General features: G+C 55.5%; 1 protein-coding gene across 1 annotated transcript; it reads left to right on the forward strand.

Annotated features, from left to right (window-relative positions):
• Window positions 1–6,115: 6,115 nt before the first annotated feature.
• LOC147646560 (maestro heat-like repeat-containing protein family member 7) lies at window positions 6,116–12,219 on the forward strand. Its single transcript, XM_086873255.1, has 16 exons — window positions 6,116–6,746; window positions 6,846–7,004; window positions 7,274–7,338; window positions 7,448–7,597; window positions 7,787–7,935; window positions 8,231–8,378; window positions 8,628–8,815; window positions 8,905–9,042; window positions 9,321–9,435; window positions 9,608–9,745; window positions 9,959–10,135; window positions 10,268–10,423; window positions 10,580–10,681; window positions 11,052–11,154; window positions 11,435–11,491; window positions 11,781–12,219. Exons 1-16 carry the CDS (start codon window positions 6,623–6,625, stop codon window positions 11,978–11,980), a joined length of 2,169 nt encoding a protein of 722 aa, XP_086729381.1. The 5' UTR covers window positions 6,116–6,622; the 3' UTR covers window positions 11,981–12,219.
• The last annotated feature ends 696 nt before the right edge of the window (window positions 12,220–12,915 follow it).

The following is a 12,915-nucleotide window of genomic DNA, read 5'->3' on the forward strand; positions in this document are numbered from 1 at the left end:
ACACAGTTACGACGACTGGCATGTTGGACAGGAAAACAGTTTAATATTACATCAAAGATTTTGTCTGATTTGCTTTTGGATATGAAGAGTGTTAGGCATGCTGTATTGCAGAATAGAGCTGCTATTGATTTTTTGCTATTAGCACAGGGCCATGGCTGTGAAGACTTTGATGGAATGTGTTGCATGAATATTTCTGACCATTCAGTGTCTATTCATGCTCATCTCCGACAACTACAGAACAATATGAAAAAATTAACCATGGAAACAAATCCATTAGAGGAATGGTTTCAATCCCTAGGTCTCACTGGATGGTTAAAATATTTGGCACAAATGGCAATTGATGTTATATTGATCATTGTGATTGTGTTACTGTTTATTCCTTGCATACTGCAATGCTTGCAAAACATGATGAAAAAGGCTACTTCTACAGTTTTGTTAGTACAAAAAGAAAACAGGGGAATTGTAGAGGAATGGCTAGAGAGCAAAGGTCATGCTCCCATGCAGCAGTTAGCTGGGAAAGAATGAGACAATAGAGTACAGTTGGTGTGAGATGTTGCAAGGTCAGGAAGGCCTTAGTGATAACTGTTAACAGAGACCAGGACGCTGGGATCAGAAGAATGTGAATTCAGCATAGAAGAACGATCACAGGAATGTGGAATTAGGTGGAGTTGACCTTAAATAAAAATATCCAAGAATGAGCTTGCTTTTACACTTTGTATGAGCCTAATTATTGATGCTATACAAGTGGTTGCAGAGTTACCAATAAATGAGACTTGCTGATCATTCATATTGAGTGCTGCATTTCTCCCGCCGAACTCATCATTTAGGTCCAAGTTCCAAACTGCAAAATTTTTACACTCAAGACACAGTCATGAAGAACATGTATTTCAATTTTCTATTCCTTTAACTGCAGTGTAAAATATCTTAATATTGGAAAACTTCCATAAAATCTCTCAAGGAAGGCAGCTAATGGATCCTTTTCACTAGCACGTGAACAAACTAAGGAACTAAAATCAAAGCTGAGTTCTCTTCTTCAGAAGATCAGTTATCTCTTTCTTACTCCAGTGTTATAGAAGATTTTTCACTACACATTTGGGGGTAATTTTTATCTTTCATGTTTTTTGGGGTTTTTTTTGTTTGTTTGTTTGCTTTTGTTGTTTTTGTTGGTTTTTTTTACAGAAAACATGTCCTAGAAAAGGCATGTCCTTTGCTCCTGGTTCCCGTGTGGAGCAGCTCCCTTCCCGCTGGCTGAGCTGCTCAGGCAGAGCCCGGCAGCTCCTGGCCCTGCAGGGCTGAGGCTTTTCCCCATTGCTGGGCACAGACTGATGGAGCAGCAGTGCTGAACACGGGCACACGCAGAGGGAGCAGAGCAGCTGCCTTTGCCCACCTGAAGCTCCAAGGCCAAACTCCGAGCAGGCACGGCTGCAAGAGACTCGCAGGCTCCCTGTTGGCTCTGCTGCCCCACTTGTGCCCGGCCCAGCTCTGCGGGAGGCAGGGGGAGAACAAGGGGCAGCTCCCTCCCAGCCCCAGCCCAGGGACCCCTCCAGCCCCGGGCCTTGGGGCACTGTCAGCACCCGCTGCTCCAGCCACGGCTTCTGCTGGCACTGACAGCAACAACCAAACTGGGGCTGGTCCCGAGGGAGCAGCAGCAGTGCCTGGATCTGATCCCTCAGTCTGGGGCAGCCCCCTGGGGGAACAGAGGGCACAGCAAGAGGGACAAAACCAGTCAAGGTCAGAGACTGGGAAGAGCCAGAGCTGGGAGCAGGAACAGCTGCTTCATTGAATCCTGGAGAAAGCTCCTGGCTGGTTCAAAGTACTGAAAGGTGTGAAGAGCAGAGAGGAGGCCACACCAAACAATGCTCCTGTTTTCACATTTCCCCTCTCCATGTCCCAGAAGGAATTGAATGAACTTATTCTTCTCTCCCAGTTGTCTCCTTCAGCTTGAGCAGCTCAGCACCAGGAGCTGAAGGAGCTGAAGCCTCAGGCCACAAGAGCTGAGCAAGAGGGGGCTTTTGGACTAAAGTAATGCTGCTAAGTAATGGACCTAGCTGAATGCAGCAGATAGAATCCTGGTATTATAGAATCCATTCTGCTGGAAAAGACCTCTGAGCTCATCCAGTCCAGCCAGTCACCCAGCAGTGTCAAGCCCCCCACTAACCCTCGTTCCTGAAGTGCCAAGGTCTGCACAACAGGCCCTGAGTGAGGCCTGAACAACAGGCCCTGAGCCAAAGGTGATCTCTGGATGAACCTTCCAGCCAAAGGTTATCTGTCCATCTGCTCATTACTGAAATATGCATGGTCATGAACGCTGTGATAGATGTATCCACTCATCAATGAAACATGGATTGACCTTTCTGTGTTTAAAAGCCAGACAAGGCCATGGAATCCAACATCTGGCCTTGTTTGGGGTGTATGGTCAGGGTTGACTCCCTTGGTTCCTCCTTGAGGCCTGGCCAGGCTTTGGTAGGGACGCAACAGGAGGATGAAATCAGATATTCCCACACCAGAAGTGCTGTCAGTTTGTTTATTCAGCACTATCAAAGCTGGGCCCTCTCTCACAGCGGGGTTGGAGCCTCACCTGTGGCTGGAGGCACCTGCAGCAATTCCCAGTGTCTGGAGTGGCTCTCCAGCCCTTGGCTGTGACAGCTTCCCCAGCTGATGGGTGGATCTGGGGATGGCAAAGTCTGAGGGGAACTGGTGCTGGATCTTTGTTAATCCCTGCAGGCAATCTTTGGCACTGATGATTGGATTCATTGCTGAGCTGCTCCTTTTGTCATCCTTTGCTGCTTGGAGCTGCAGTTAGTGACACTGATTCCTTCAGGTGGTGTTTGTGCCTTTGGTGCTGACTCTGCCCGCTGGTGAAACAAAACTGGCAAAGTCTAGCCAGATCACAACAAAATGTCACTTTTAAAATGTAAATGTAAGGAATCAGTCCCATCTGTAATTCCCAGAAGGGAAGCTCTCCCCAGAGTTCGCTGGCTCTGGAGTGGGGCTGAGGTCGGAGCACCGTGCGAGCAGTGGAACAGTCGGTTAAAAGAGGCTGAACCGCTGGATGTCTTAAAATGCATCCAAACATTGCATATGGAAAAAGGAAAAGAACTCATGGGTTTGGGAAGACAAGGAGGGATTTTGTTAACAGCACCAACAGAAGGAACATTTGTTTTCGGAATGCTCCCACGTGGAGTGACAGAAGAGGGTTTTAGTCTTTAGCTCAGGTTTGTTTGTCCAAGTAAAATAATAATAACAATAGCAATAACAACAATAATTATAACAACACAATAATATATATTTATATATATAACTAAAAATCGATAATGTGAAATAATGCTGACAATTTCAATTTGTTACCTTTGGCTGCTCACTGTAACACTAAAATACCCTACAAAAAAGGACTAGCAAAGACCCAAATGTCAACGGTGAACTTTGTGAATTGTATACAAGGAATAACGGAGGAAGGGATAAAACTGGCAATTTTTATAGGGTTTGGCAATGCTGTGATATGGAATGCTTTGTCTGTTCCTGTGAAAAACACAGTGATTAAGACTGCTGGGTTTTTCATGTATCACACTATCTACAAGCTACAGGATTGGTTGAACAATTGTTAAAAGAGCAGTTGATAAAATGAGGAGATGGGAACCTGTCCCGGTGGAGAACCCATCTCCCAGATGGGCTCCATGCCCTTAACAATGGGCCCACTGGGAAATGGAAACCCCTGGGTGTGCACGGCTGCACCCAATTTGCAAACACAGCCATGGACAGTGAGACTTGGACTGCCTGGGAAATTGTTCTGGCTGTGATGGCCCCTGCCAGGGCCACCCCAGAGGCTGCAGGGCTGGACCTTCATGCACTGGAATTCATTAGGAGAAATCAGAAGCAAATGACAATTTACAATACAGGAATAAGAATTCAGATTCCTCCAGGACACTTTGGTTTGATAACTTCTCACTGGAGCTTGGCCTTGCAAAGTGTTCATGTCATGGGAGGAGGAATTGATGCAGATTATCAAGGAGAAATTGAAGTAAGTCTGTTAAACAATAGTGAACAAGATTTGGTTTTCCACCACAATGCAGGGTAATACAGTTATCAATATTGCAGTTTTAAAAACAATTGTAAAAAAAGGACATCCACCTCAAATCACCTCCATTTGTGGAGATAAAAGGTATGGACCCAGCAGTCCTAATAAAGGAGCCAGAGTGTGGGTCCAGAGGCCAAATGGCCCTCCCGAGCCAGCTGAAGGAACAGCTCTGGGCAAAGACAACACTGTTGGAATCCTGAGACCTGGGCAGGAACAATGGGAATATGTCCCTGCAGCCAAGTGTTCTCTGCCAGAACAAGTCGATGGGATGGGATATTGTTTTACAGACCCTGCCAGACCAAATCTCCCTGTTTGCCCCAACGGACCCTTTGGAAAATGCTCAGATCCACGGGGCTCCATGTGAAGGCTGATGTGACCCTGAGGGACTTCCACACCAATTCCAGACAGGAGCCTGGCTGTCCCTCAGGGACTGGGACCCGGCACCTCTCCAGCCGAAGGGAAAAGGACCCCAGCAAGCCTTGTTAGCCACAGACAGCGCGGTAAAGCTGAACAGCAAAGGACCTTGGGGACATTATTCTGGAATTCAAAAGGTGCCAGCTCCATGGACAACAGAATTATTGTTCCTAACGTGAATGAGAGTGAGGAAAAAGAATGAGTAAGCTTGTGATGGTAAAGCACAGAAATCCTTTCACATTGTGGCCTCCAACTAGAACAGGGCTTGGTTTCTCCTGAAGGGAAATCTCAGTCAATCCTGTAAAACTGATAATTGCATTCCTGTGTTCCACAGCACAGTTTTCTGTCAGTGTCCCTGCACTGGATCCGTTACAAGTCAGAGCCCATTGACAGAGTTTTGGCCACCCCACAGGGTGAGCCCTCCGAGGGAACCCCATTCCTCCCAACCTGAGCTGAGAACATACCCAGCAATTAGTTACATTGAGTATTTTGGCTACTTTGATCTTTAAATTTTCAAAATAATTTTGATGACTAATGCCTTGATTAAACTTCAGAGGTGTTTCTGGCAAACAAAGATCCTGGCTGACTCTCAAGATACAACTTACAGGTGTTGGGGGTTAGGTGTCCTTTATTTTCTATTTAGTTCTGGCTTGCCTGTGGAATTTTTACTCATGACTTGCAGGGAAAACTTAACTGCGGGTACTTGGTGGGTGCTTGAGGAAAAACAAAGAGTTTGGCTGGGCCCAGGGAGGGAAGGGGGCAGGAAAATGGGAGGGTGGGGACAGTTTGGTGGCTTCTTCAGCTTCGGAGAAGAACACTTTGGGTACAGAGCTGTTGTGGTGGGGAGAAGGGAATTTTGCCATCACCCAGATGGAGCTGCTGCTTCTTCTCCTTCTTCCCTCTTCATTGGTGGCCTCGCACCCCCTGTCCTGCCGGGACGTGTGGCAGTGCCAGCCACCACCGTGGAGCTGCTGATCCACCTCAGCCACTGGCCCGGGATCTCAGCTCATCCCTGCTGTTCCAGCTGAGTGTTCCTCAGAGCCCTGCAGGAGCACCAGCACTGACTGCCAACCCGAGGGGGTTTGTGAAACAAAGCCTCTCCTCCATCCTTTCCCGTCTCAGCCCAGAAAGCTGTCACGGGGTCCCTGGTTCTGTTTTCTTGCTAACGCTGTAGTTATTGTTGTTTGTTTGCCTGGTTATAAATACTAGTAAAGAACTGTCATTCCTATCCCCAGATCTCTGCCTGAGAGCCCCTTGATTTCAGGATTATCATAATTTGGAGGGAGGGGGTCTACATTTTTCATTCCAAGGGAGGCTCCTGCCCTCCCTAGCAGACACCTGTCTCTCAACACTGAGACATTTCCATGAGTAAATTTTACAAAGTTTTCAATAAAATTCTTATTGATAAATTTGACTCCATTTCATTTCTAACAAGCTGTTCCTAAAGATCCCGTCAGGCTGTCTTAGACACTTTGGGCAAGGGATTCCTTCCAAGCTGGGCCACTTGGTGGGGGGATGGGGGCGGCCCCAGGGCGGAGGGCAGGGTGTGCAAGGGCCCTTTGTGACACGCTGCAGCACGGTCACCGTGGGATGGTGGCAACGGGAGCAGATGTCAAAGGGCCCTTTGTGACACGTGCTGACATAGGAGCTGGCGGTGACAGGGCCACGCCACAGTGCTCGGTGCACGCGACGGGTCAGGACGCGCCAGAGCGGTGCTGTGAGGAGCCCCCGCACAGCGCACTCCTTTGTGTCGGACCTGGAGCTTTTCTGAAGCACTATTCCTACAGGTGACCTCGAGGCCAGACCACAGGTCTTGCTGACTTGTGGCCTTCCCGAGGCTTCCTTCTTAAGGTTCTCTTGAGGGCAGACCGTGGGACTTGGTGACCCGGAGCTTTTCCGACGTGTCGCCCATCCCTGCAGTCTCTGCCCTTGAGACCAGACCACAGTCCCTGTCGAGGAGCCTCCTGTCCTTGTGGCAGGAGCCCTCAAGACCCAAGTGCAGGACTCGCTGTCTTGCAATCTTGCCAGGACTTGAGTCTTGCAGGTGCCTTCCAGGCACGACTGCAGGACTTGCTGACTCTGAGCTTTTCCGAGCCATCTCTCCTGCAAGCAGCCATAAATCCAGTCACTGCCATGGAGCAGCGACCCCCAAGAGTGCCCAAGTTGGCCTGGCTTGAGGAGGAGGAAGAAGAAGGCTCTGGAGCTGTCCTGGCACAGGAGTCTGAAGAGGTGCAGGAGTTCCAGGCACCACAGGAGGGTGAGTTGCAGAGCTCGGCCTTAGGGCTAGTGCCTGTTGCCAGCTTGGCCCCATCCCATTGCATGCCATGCCATCCCCTGGTGCTGTTCCTATGTAAAGGATGGGAGAGTCCGAAAGAAGACAGGGAGCAGCGACCCCCAAGAGTGCCCAAGCTGGCCTGGGTGGAGGAGGAGGAGGAGGAGGTCGAGGAAGAAGGCCCTGGAGCTGCCCCAGCACCAGAGACCGAAGAGGTGCAGCAGTTGCAGCCGCTGGAGGAGGGTGAGTGGCAGAGCTGGGCCACAGGGCTGGTGCCTGCAGCCATCTTAGCCCCATCCCATCCCATTGCATCCCATCTCATCCCATCCCACACTGTCCTGTGGACACACACCCATGGACAGCACAAAAAAGGGGCTGGGGCTGCCCCCGCAGCAGTGGCCGTGCTGCATTTCCTGGGGCATCCCGGGACTGTCCCTGCCTGGGGAACGTAGGGCTGGGCTGTGCTCTCCGGCCTCTCCTGCAGCCCCTCAGCTCTGGCTGCTCTTTGCCAGATGCAGCCATGGACGGCACACAAGAGCAGGACACCGCCCGTGGCCGCTTCCGCAGAGCAGCGCAGGTACCTGCAGCCATCCCCACCTGCGCTGGGCCTGCTGGCACTGCTCAGCCCAGCACCGCACTTGGAGCACTCCATGCAACTTCCCTGCCTTCCTGCCCTTCTCCTACAGTTTCTTTACCAATTCATCACGAGAATTGGCAAGAGAGACACCAGTCCCATGGACACTGAGGTCAAAGCATCCTCAGAGGTCTTGGTAGAACAGAGCAGCGCTGCCCAGCTGGATCTGCTTGTAGAGACGGCTCTTTTCAATCCAGAGCAAGTAAGCAGCCTGTGGCCAGCCTTTGATCCTCCAGCAATTGCTTGGCTTTCCCAAGCCACGCCTGCTGCTCACTTGGAGCTTTTGAGGCCATGGCAGCATGGTGGAAGAGAAACACTTGTCTGGGGAAGAAGCTGGGCACATTGCTGACTCCCTCTGCTAGCATTCCAAGTCTCCCTGTGCCTTCTCCAGGTGCCCGGCGTGGTGAGGTACATCCACCAGTGGCTCATGGCCAATGAGGCTGCTGAGCACAGGATGGACTGGGCCCTGATGCAAGTGGCCGAGGCAGAGCCCGATGATGTGGCCATCACTCTCCTGCGGGTGGCCCCAACGTGTGACAGGTATGGGGCCCAGCTGCCCCGAGGCCTCAGGGCTCCCCAGCCCGTCACCCTGTACAGCCCGGCCCAGGGCTGTGAGCAACACAGACTTGCAGGGCCCTCTGGCTGCTCCCTTTGCTACAAAGTCGGCCCCCGAGCCCACTGCCATGCTGCCAGCCTGCCCCTCAGGGGCCTGTCCCCACAGGGCTGGGCTGCCTGGCTGCTGCTGCCGCTCAGGGCCAGTGGGCACAGGCAGAGCTGGTGGCCAGCTCAGCTCCCTGCTGCTGCCCAGCCCACGGTGCTGTGTCTGACCCCGCAGAGCTGCTATGGCCATGTGGACGACCATCTTGCTCTCGCCCTGGATTTCAGAGGAAGTGACACCGCTCCTCATCAATGTGGTGGGGAGCTGGCCGCAGAAAAACCTGGGCACCTCTGATGGGGACAAGACGGCTGTCTTTTCCCTGACTGTGAGTTTCTGGAGCTGGCCTTTGCTCACCGCAAGGCCGGCCGCCTCTCCAGCAGCTCTGTTGCCTCCTTCCCCCACTGCATCTCCCTGCTTCAGGCACTGGCCACAAACCTGGCCTAGGGGCAGCTTCAGGGCCACCAGGCCCGCTGCTCCCCCTGTGTCTGCCCCGGCCTCTCCCTGCCACGCTCAGGCCCTGCCACACGGACGCTCCGGCACTGAGCGCTGTCTCGGGCTGCTTTGTCCTCTGCAGGCAACTCTGGTGATGTGGAAGATCCTCCAGGGGCCCTGTTGCCCACAGATCCTCACAGTCTATTTCCCCCGCCTCTTTGTGCATCTCCTCTTCCAAACGTACTTCAGTACTTTGTATATGACAGAGGACATCCATACCTTCTGGAAGGAATGCCAGGAGCAACACGGCCTCTCCACCAGCCCCAACAGGTGCTCCATGCCACTCCTCCTGTCCCTGCCACTTCCCCAGCCTCAGAGCCAGCGCTCCCAGCGTCACCTGGGCTTTGCTGTGCACACAGGTTTGCAGTGCAGACCCTGAAGGCCCTGCTCTGCAGTCTCCACTTGGAGCATGTGGTGGTGGCAATGGAACGCAAGCGTGGCTGGGACACGCTGCTCTGTGCTGACACCCACCACTATGCCATGGGTCTGCTGGCCAGGTGAGCCCCCCTTCTCCCCACTGCCTCTGACGTTTGTGCCCCCTGCCCGGGATGCCCCCCACAGTCCCCGTGGCCATGGGCCTGAGGGCCTCGTCACCGAGGGATGGCCAAGGAGACTGGAAAAGGCTGTGAGAGGAGGGTGCCCAGGAGCAGCCACATCTCACGGGCCCAAATACCCTCACAGGGTGCTGGGGCAATAGGACAACTGTGTCCATCAGTCCTGGGAGAGGTTTTTCGCACCCTTGCTTAGACTCTTTCTGCCATTTTCTGCCTTCCAGGGTAATGCGCCGTGCATCCGCCCACTTGTGCAAAAGCATCTTAAGCTACCTGCTTGAGGTGCTCAGCAAACCGTTGCCACACTGGGATGTCTCTGCCATGGCATTCCTTGTGGAGGTGAGCCTGATGGCCAGCACTACCTCGCTCAGCTCCCTGCCAGCCCTGTCCCCTGGCATAGCCACAGCTGCCTGGGATGGCACCTGCGCCCTGTGCTGCTGCTTGGGCCCAGCCCTGCGCACTTCCAGGCTCCTGCCGGCCAGCTCCCCTCTCACTGCCCTGTGCCTTTCAGCTCCTAGATTGCCTGGACTTGAGTGACTGTGGTGACAGCCTAATGGAGATCTTGTATAAGTACCTGTGGTACAACTCCACAGAGATGCATCACCAGGTTCTCAGGGCTCTCCTCCTGCTAAAGGACCGTCCCTCCATGGTGAGAAGGGGGCAGCAGCTGAAGCTGTGTGGGCAGCATGAGGCTGGGCAATGCTGTCACTTGGCCTTGGCTGGCCTTTGCCTTGGGCGCTGAGGCAGCTCCTCGCAGCTCTCCTGCCTCCTGCTTCAGCTGCCCGAGTGCTTTGGGACAGCCCTTTGGCCTCTGGGCCCTGCGGCAGCTGCCCGGGCTTTCACACCCTTGTGTTCTGCACAGGCCGAAAGAATTCAGAGCCTGACAGGAAGACTAGTGCACCTCCTGTGGGACTTGGACAGTGACGTGGCCAGGATGAGCACTGCTCTCCTGAGCTATATTTTCCTGAAAGAAGACACCCCAATATCCTGGCGCAGGGCCCTGCAGCTGGCTGAGCCGCTCCTGAAACTCCTGGACAATGTAAGGCTCTGTGCCCCAGCCACGGCCACTGCCTGCTGCCCGGACACTTTGTGCCCTGTGCATTTGCAGGCCTGCGCCAATGTGGGCCACAAGAAGCCAATGATGAGGTCATTTTTCCTTCCTTTCATACAGCCCCATAGCCAGGTGCAGCTGCTCTCCATGTCTCTCCTTCAAAGAGTGATGTCTTCGGCAGAAGAAGAAGGAAGAAAGCCCCTGAAGGAACGAGTGTACCAGAGCCTGCTCCCACTCTTTTTCCACTGCCAAGATGAGAATCGGCATGTGGCAGAGGTGAGGACTCCTGGGCTGCTGCTGCGCCTTGGCAGGGGGCTCAGCTGCCTCCTGCCCTGACGCAGGCTTGCAGGCTGCAGCCTCCTCCAGCCCTTGGCACTGGGACACTCCTGTGCCCTGCCTTGTGGGGCCATTTGCGGCTCTGCTGCTCCCCAGGCCTCTCGGACAACGCTCCTTCGCGCGGCTGGCTTTCTGAAGAGGACAGACCTGGAAAAAGCTGTCAGGAAGGAGAAACTGTGGAAGTTTGCCAGGCTCGTGGTAAGGGCAGCCTGGAAGTGCCAGCCTCAGGCTACAGAAGCCCCCTGGCCCCGGTGCTCAGTGTGTGGGGCTGGCAGCTGTGCCTCTGCCCACTGCTACAGCCGGGGGCCGCACGGCTTCTTCTGCAGCCCCCTGTGGCCCCGAGCCGGGTGCCGATGGAGCCCCGGCCCAGCGGGGCTGCGGGCCGGGCCGGCACCGCGGCTCCCCGGGCAGCAGCCGGCCCTCTGCCCCCTCCAGAGCCCGGCGCCAGCGGCTGCTGGCCGGGCCTCAGGGCTGGCCGGGCACGGGAGGCCGGGGCTGGCCGCAGGCAGCAGCGCCCGGCCGAGGGGCAGAGCCCGCGCCAACCCTTCCCTCCTGCCGCTCTCTCCAGCTGGCCGACCACAGGATCCCCTTGGCCGAGCACCTGCGCCGGGCCCTGCAGTACCTGCAGGACCCACAGGAGACCCTGCGAGCGGCGGCCATCAGGGTCATCGGTGAGTCCCGAGCCCGGGCTCCCTCCCCGCCCCGCCGCAGCTCGGCCCCAGCCCCGGCTGCTGCCCCGGCAGCGGCACCCGGGCCCGGCGCCCTGGAGCCCCGGCTGCCCTCGGGGCTGCTGCTGCCGGCCTCTGGCAGCCGTGCCCTTGGGCTGGGTCAGGGTGCGGCAAGGGCCCGGGCTGAGCCCTGCCGGGGCAGGAGGCCGTGTGGCCACAGGGCTGGCAGCGCCGCTGGCAGGGAGCTGTGCTGCTGGGACCCTGACAGGCTCTGTGTTCTCAGGGATGGCCGGGGAGCAGCTGAGGGGGCAGCACGCAGAGCTCCAGGTGTTGTGCAGAGGTGAGCCACGGCAGCGGGCTGACAGTGTTGGCTGTCGGGGGAGCTGCAAGCCCTGGCCTGGCTGTGGAGGGCTCTGCTCCCTGTGCCGATGAGGGGCGGCGTGGGCAGAGCACAGTGAGATTTCAGGGCCACGTGGGGCATTTGTGGCCAGCAGCTTCGGGCTGACCCCCTTGGTCCCTGCTCCCTCCTGGCCAAGGCAAGAGCCGGCTGGCATGGCCCTGGCAGGGGGCTCTCGCTGGGCCCCCACAGCTCTGGGGTGTGACCGTGGCTCTGTTCGTCTCTCTTGCAGCCCTCGAACGCCTGACGGAGGACAGAAGCGGTGCCGTGTCAGACCTGGCACTTGAGACGCTGTATGTCCTCCGGGCCATCCAGAGTGCCCGATATTCCATCCTGCAGAGGATGCAAGACCAAATCCTCAGGGCATGGAGGACACGGCCTCGTCTGTCAGGCCTGGGCTGGCTGCGCTGCTGGAGATGTGCTCAGCACTGATTTTGGAGGCTCTGGCTACTGGGGCCACCTGGGCTAGCCGGGATGTTTTATTTCATAAGAATTGTATTCTTCTGTTTTTTTCTTTTTAGTATGTAAATAATATAGGATATGTTAGGGCTGAGAGGCTCTATCTTCAGGGGCCACATGGGCCATCTGTTATTTTTGTGTCATAGAGATTGTTTTTTTCTTCGTTTCGTTTCCATCTAGTATGTAAATAATATAGGATATGTTATAAACCACAAGAGTCCCAAGACCTTTCTTTTGCTGCCCAGGGTGTGTGGGGCATAGGGGAAGAGAGGGAAAAGGGTTCTTGTGTTCAGCAACCTGCCGGGGCATGCAGTGGTGCAGGGGAAATGGCCAGAAGCCCCTTGGCCTTTGGTGGTTGTGCTGAAGCCATAAGCCCTGTGGCAGGCAGGAAGCGCCATCTGTGTCCTGCTGCCCGTGTGTTGCTGCCGTGATGGCTGAGGAGCTGCTGGAGCTCCTGTGGGGCTGCGGCGCTGCTGCCGGGCCAGGCTGGGGGTGCCCCTGAGGGCACGGGGTGCTGGGAGGCCGTGAAGGGATGAGGGGCTGCGGAGGCCCAGACGGGACAAGGCAGTGGGAAAGCACGAGGGGGATGTGTGAGGGAGTGGGTGGCAGGAGGTTCCAAGGGGACAGAAGGCCCTGGAAGAGCCGGGGTGGTGGGAAGCCCTGAGGAATTGGGTGTCAGAGGCCATAAGCAGCCCCCGGGCAGCCGCCTGGTCCCAGACACCCGGCTGCTCTGGTGCTTCCCCAAAATGTCCCCCAGGCCTGCAGCAGAAGGCCTGGAGGCTGGGACACCACCCCAGCGGGAGGGTGGGGACAGCCCGAGGTGCCCAGGCTGGACTGGCTGGGGACATGGAGGGCAGGGGGTGCTGCCAGGCCACGGCCACTGGGTGCCTCCAGGAAGGGGCAGTGGG

The sequence above is a fragment of the Cyanistes caeruleus genome, unplaced genomic scaffold (assembly GCF_971803275.1).
Source record: "Cyanistes caeruleus unplaced genomic scaffold, bCyaCae1.hap1.1 HAP1_SCAFFOLD_91, whole genome shotgun sequence".
In the NCBI taxonomy this organism is placed as follows: domain Eukaryota; kingdom Metazoa; phylum Chordata; class Aves; order Passeriformes; family Paridae; genus Cyanistes; species Cyanistes caeruleus.